This window comes from Typopeltis vanoorti, chromosome 1, assembly GCF_054136105.1.
Source record: "Typopeltis vanoorti isolate ZY-2024b chromosome 1, IOZ_Tvanoo_1.0, whole genome shotgun sequence".
Classification (NCBI taxonomy): Eukaryota; Metazoa; Arthropoda; class Arachnida; order Uropygi; family Thelyphonidae; genus Typopeltis; species Typopeltis vanoorti.
The window spans coordinates 187276505-187282779 of record NC_143549.1 but is presented as its reverse complement, the minus strand read 5'-3'; the positions used below and the strand labels follow the sequence as shown (position 1 = coordinate 187282779).

Below are 6275 nucleotides of genomic sequence, written 5' to 3'. Positions count from 1 at the left end.
AGAGAGAGAGAGAGAGAGAGAACAACTGGGCCTGGGCTAATTGAATTTATTTTGATGCCTTTCAGTCCATTCTATCAATACCAATTCTTTCTTTGGAATAACTGCATGAATTGCAATATTTTCATCCGAAAACTACAGGAACTAATCCTTCTCCCTCTCTCGCCATTCTAAGAGCAGTTCACAAAGCGTTGGTTAAAATCATTTATCAGCTATTTGAGGGATTTTGTCGTGTATGTCGACCTGTGTTTCATGGTTTCAATGCTTTACGTGTATTGCTTAGCATCTCGTTGATTTTGGTTTTTTCAGGTTTTTCAGGTCAGGTTTTTCTTATGTCGGTCTGTGTAGTTTGTTTCTTATAGCAGTTTCTTTTGTGTGTGTGTGTGTGTGTGTGTGTGTGTTTCTAGTCTGCATTGCTTGATAATTCCGTTTTCTTTAGCATTTGTTTTTTAATTATGTATCATTAAGAGATTCGATATCTTAAGTATTTCCATAAAGCATTTCTCTTTTGTGTAAATTTTATTTTATAACTATGCTATATATTACCTATGAATCATATTTTTATTTTCTTTATTAAATATGTCATCAAATGCGAAGATTTATGTATGCTTCGATAAAGCTAATATTACTTTTAGTACTTTGAATGTGGCAATTGTTCTTCATCATCATCAAATTCCTGACATGTACCCTCAAAGGGAGTTTTCAGGATATGATAGTACTACATGGAAAGCTTATATCATTACTAGCTTCCTATCTACAATTTTTCTCAAAATAATCTGTTACCTGTCAAGATTTCGACATTATGGTTTCCTTTTATGCGCATAATTCATATTTCTTTTGGCCAGCCTGATTGGCCGAGTGGATAGCGTATCCGCTTTCCAGCCAAAAGGCTGCGGGTTCGATTCTCGCCATGGGCTTGAATGTTTGTGATTGTCTTTGAAAATACCAGTGGTAGGGTGGGCGGTAGATGGCGTTGATGTAGTTGTGGTTTATTGTAGTTGGTGGATTGTGGGTGGTGAAGATAGAGAGCTATAGAGTAGGTGCCCTCCCTTGATCAGTCTTTGCACTCCCTGAAGGTGTCAAGTAATAATAATTATTATTATTAGTAGTAGTAGTAGCAGATCTTATATTTCTGTCTTCTAAGACACTTTTTATTGTATCAATCCACCTATATCTCGGTCTTCCCCTGGGTCTTTTTCCTGCAAACCTGGCAGAGACACTCTTATTTTGTTCGTTTTTTCCCTCTCCCATTCTGTTTAATGAGATGCTTAAGGATCAAAAGCCTGTATAACTGAGAGGAGACCTCCACATAGCCTTTAATGGAATGTAGAGAACTGACGAAGGCTTCTGTCCTAATGTCCAAACCTCACCTTCTTGGCGCATTCTGTTAGGTATCTACGAGGATACTAAACGAATGAGGATGGGCTGGCAATTTGGGATTTGTGACCCAATATGTGACAATTATTGAGGTCTACAAAATATTTTATTTGAATCGGCTTGGATTCTTTTGTCTTTTAAAGGAACAGCTTAGCACATCTTATCCATAGAAACTTGTAATTTATTTCTGCTTTTTCATTTTTGTTATGTAACACACAGATTCTGATAAAAAATTCGTCAGATATTTAAACATTCAGATTGGGATATATTGTTGTAAGCTACGCTAAGGTTGAATGTTTGTGATCAATTGTTTATTTATTGATTTTTTTTGTTTGTTTTCCATTCCTACTGGCGTTTATGAAGCTGTCTTTTGCAGTTGTGTTTATAATTTTAAGTATAACACTAACAGGAAGTGCATTCTGAAAACTCTTTTTTTTTGGTTTTTGAAGTGGACGAACAGACTGGATGTGATATTAATGGAGGGGGTGTCACTAGTCTGGCTAATTACTGTATTTATCGCTTAAGTGCTGTTTACGATTTTACCGAAGCACCGACTCAGAGGAGACCTTTTTATTGTTACAGAAGTTCGTACTGCTGTTTCGAGCATTGAGTTCTTGGCGCTCTACAGAGGTATCTTTTATTGTACAGTTCGTTATCACACTGACCATCTGCTGGACATCTTTTACAGAGTTATCATCAAACTTGTTAACGCCCTCATATGCGTTAAGATTATTTTAATTAATTTATTTTTTAATGTGCGGAGTTAGTTGGACCAACAATGCTTGCATAAATCGGTTTAAACTGTCTTTTGTATTTTGCAGACAGTTCGTTTTCTATTTTCTTAAAAAATAATAAAAATGCCTCTGTAGTGTTATAAAAACATTTCTGTTTATAATGTTAAACCTCTATGTGAAAAAAGATTATGGGTTCGATTATAGTCGCTAACTAGAAAAGGTTTTCTGATTCTTTCTTATAACCAGTTCTCGAAATAGTAGTAGATTTCTAGAGCAGGCAAGTAGAGTTTTTATAAAATAAATAAAGAAATCCGCTAATGCTTAAGAATCGATCGTAGAACTCACATTATTTCGTAACTTTGGATCATGAGATGGATGTGGATGACCGCTAAGGCTAAAGACTAGCTACCTCCTGATTTCGAAAGTAAGGATGAAAAGAGCTTTGTTTATTGGTTTTGTGGAATAAAAGGTGTTACATGATTTTCAAAAATTTAACAATCCACAGATGTTCTTTAAATAGCGCTATACCAAGCAAACATTACAAGCGTGTCCTACCACGACAAGGACTTGTCGCGGTAGGGCACGCACGCACACACACACACACACACACACACACACACACACACACACACACACACACACACACACACACACACACACACACACACACACACACACACACACACACACACACACACACGTCGCTATCTACTACCACTTGCCGTCCAATAATAGTAGTTTTGCCTGTTAACTGAGTGTGATTTCTGATCAATTTGCCTGTATGCAAGATGCAAAATTCTAGTTTCTGGGAGGAAAATCCTTCTACCTCTGTAGCCTACCTCTGTAGGCTAACTCGCCTCAAATTGAAAAATTCCTGTCATAATGACGAGATTTGAACTCATGTCTTTCCCACTCTTCGTATCCCTCTTTCAACAATGCTAAGGGGTCCTTCTATTTATAAGAAGATTTTATTTTTAAAAATTTCTAACGCTTCTTCATGTTTCTAAAGGCGTAGGTTTCATTCTGTTAGTCCAAAGTTTTTTTTTTTTTTTTTTAAACTAGTAGACAGTCATATACAATTTTTAGCATTGTCGCGGTATACTGCATTTCTGCGGAAGGAAGATGAAGGGCAATGTATCTAATCCTGACTGGTATGTATGTGTATATACTGTGTGCTCCATGGATTTTTCGGAGTTTGCAGAATGAAAAAACAGCGTTTCTTTCTGGAGAATGAAGCCTATTCACCTGTGCCAAATGCTATGAATCGTGAATTTAACTCTGAAATCTGCAAATAAATAAATTAATTAATTAATAAAAGGTCTAGTAGTTGGCTAGAATAGAACTTTGTGTGTGTTTGTTTGTAGTTGTGGCTATGCAGGCACTCAGTACTTGACATAAAGCAGTGAGGAGTATTTATTACCTCAATTTCATTATATGCGATGTTGATATTAACATATCTCCCTTTGAAATTCCTCATAAGAGGGGTTGGCAAACTTATGAAATAGGCAGTTCCAAAAATGGATGTAAGAGGGTGTTGTATGCATTAGTGACCTATCGGTTCACAACTGTGGAATGTTTTACTGAAGGGTGAAAGTGTATTTAAGGGAAATGAATGTGTTCAACATTAAAGAAGTGTTTAAGGGGTCATCCCTATGTTTATTTTGTCGGTGTTGGTCACGATGGTTAATTTAAATTCATTTGGTTGCTGTGTTCATTGAAGGAGAATGACGTGATTTCATGCGACGTTGTGTTTTCCTTAGATGAAATGTCGGGGAAGAACGAAAAGTCGGGTAAGGAGAAGGTTTTGTTTACACTGTTTGATTAATTTCTGGATGGATATGGTTGCTAGTTTCAAGTTACTTAGGCTTGATGTAGATTCCTGTTTTATTATGAAATATTATTATTGTTACGTTGATAGTGAAATATTAACCCTTCTTCAAAATGCTTGCTAATGGAAAACCGTGGTATTTAAATAGTGCCTTGCTAAGGCAAAGTGTACACACTGCATAATCTGCAGTTCAATAATTTTACTTTCTAAATTTTATCGAAAAAAAAAAAAAAGGATATATTCACAGACGATATATTTTGATTTAAATAGTGACATTTGTGCGTATTTCTTCAAATTAAAACTTTGATCCTGAATGGTGCAAACATTCCGGAAATGTTCACTTTACCAGGAGGCTTTTACCAACATAATTTTAACCTGTCAAATTAAATATTCAAGCCCGATTGTCCTGTTATCCATTTAGTTTATTAAAAGCCATCTCCTTCCAATTGATTTGGTTTTGAGAATCCACATGATATAATAAGATCCAGACTTATACAACTTTAAGCTAGATATTCCATTTGATGTGAGATTTAGATATATTATTGTCTCAGTACTGCATACAGTTATTATAAAGGCATCATTTGTTTTTATATAAAAATGCCCCTTTGAACTGAATTTGTTTAAATTTTACCCCATTCCTCAGCATCTTTTGCTCTGGATGAGCAAAACACTCAAAACGGCTGAAAGAACATACAGTTAATATATTATCTGTTGACCTCATAGTTGCTTCAGCTGTAATCCTTTGGAATGGGCTATATGCTATTTTTTAAAAAAATTATTTGTAAGTGCCATTAAGATTATTGACATTTTGAGGATAAGAAAAACCTTTCCATCTTCTGACCAACTGACTTTCATATGAAAAGCCCTGATAAAGGTTCTTCACATACATATTAGATGGGATTTTGTTTACTCTGTTTGATTAATTTCTGGATGGATATGGTTGCTAGTTTCAAGTTACTGGGACTTGATGTAGATTCCTGTTTGTTTTGAAGGGCATCATTGATACTGACTACAGAGGATCCCTGATAATAGTTAGTGATTAGCATACTCACCACTTGTCAAATTATATCTACAATATACGTTTGATTTTTTTTAAAAAAATGGGGGGGGAGGGAAGGTAAGTAATCAAGCTTACCGCAGTTGCACGGTATTCTTATTTGAAGGAAATAAGATGGCTTCTCCCTGTCACATCCAATAGAAACTTATCTCTCTCTCTCTAGTGATTATAATTTATACATGAACCAAAAGTTAAGAAAAATTCACCTTTCTAGTATGAGATTGCTACAATATCGAACAGAGGCATTCTTGCCTTAAGATTTCTGTATAGTCTCTGATGAGAATCCATTTGTGTGAAACAGCTGTCATGCATTTTTTTTATTACCCCCCCCCCCATGGAAAGGCTGTAAGCTTATGTGTACATTAGTAGGCTAAAGTTTTTTCTTTCTATTTTTTTCATTAATTTTATGTTTATTTATTTATTTATTGACTGATGTTTTTACACTCTAGAAACCAAAGATGAACTTTTTTTTCAACCCACTCCAAGCCTTCAGTAAGCAGGGCAGTGGTAAGGCTTATACTTTGACCATTCATAACTGTATTTTTTTAAGGAAATTACAATGTAGACTACCAGGGGCGAATGCTGGTCTTGAAATTCACGCTTGCTCTTGTTAGCATTCAGGGAGTGAGAGGTGCGATTGACGTCTGATTAGCAGAATAATGAATTGCTGACCATTTAAAACTATATATTTAGACATTTATGTACATTTAATCATACAAATAGAATATCATTTGTAAAATAAATGTTGTATCTTTTTCAATTTAGCTACGTGAATACAAATTCTACCCTATGGTTCTTCTTTATGAACTGGTCAGTAACATCATCATAAGAAGTTGGTTGTAACTTAATTTTCCCAAGCAACATGTACACTTGTAAAGGCTGGCTGAAGTTCACTGGCTAGAGCTACATTGACTGTGTATGGCCTGTGTTTAAGACGAAGTGAAGGCAGTGGAAATGACTATGCGTGCGCATGAAATCACAGTGCTGCAGCGAGAACCTGGAAGCTCCTACAACCGAGCAAGCCAAGGTAGCATTGACTAGACAAGAAAGCATCGGCCTTCGATGCACAATGCAAAGCTCAATTATTGCCACACAAGCTTAAGACGTCTTCTGTCTACAAAAATAACAGCCTAAATGGAATGCTTATAAATCGATGCATTTATTAACATCATCATCATCATACGTATCAAGGATTTAGGCCTAGTATGGCCTGTTCCGGCCTTAGAAGTCATCGTTTAAGAGGACGTCCTAGTTTTTTTTTTCCTAATGGCTTGTTTTGGTA

At 35.7% G+C, this 6275-nt stretch overlaps 1 protein-coding gene across 1 annotated transcript in view; it reads left to right on the top strand.

Annotated features, from left to right (window-relative positions):
* Positions 1 to 3762: 3762 nt before the first annotated feature.
* The window catches only part of C3G (C3G guanyl-nucleotide exchange factor), a 350856-nt gene continuing 348343 nt past the window's right edge, over positions 3763 to 6275 (top strand). Inside the window, exon 1 of the mRNA XM_090405787.1 lies at positions 3763 to 3898. Within this exon, the coding sequence (XP_090261913.1) occupies positions 3874 to 3898 (25 nt within the window). The 5' untranslated portion in view covers positions 3763 to 3873. The remainder of the gene's footprint in view (positions 3899 to 6275) is intronic.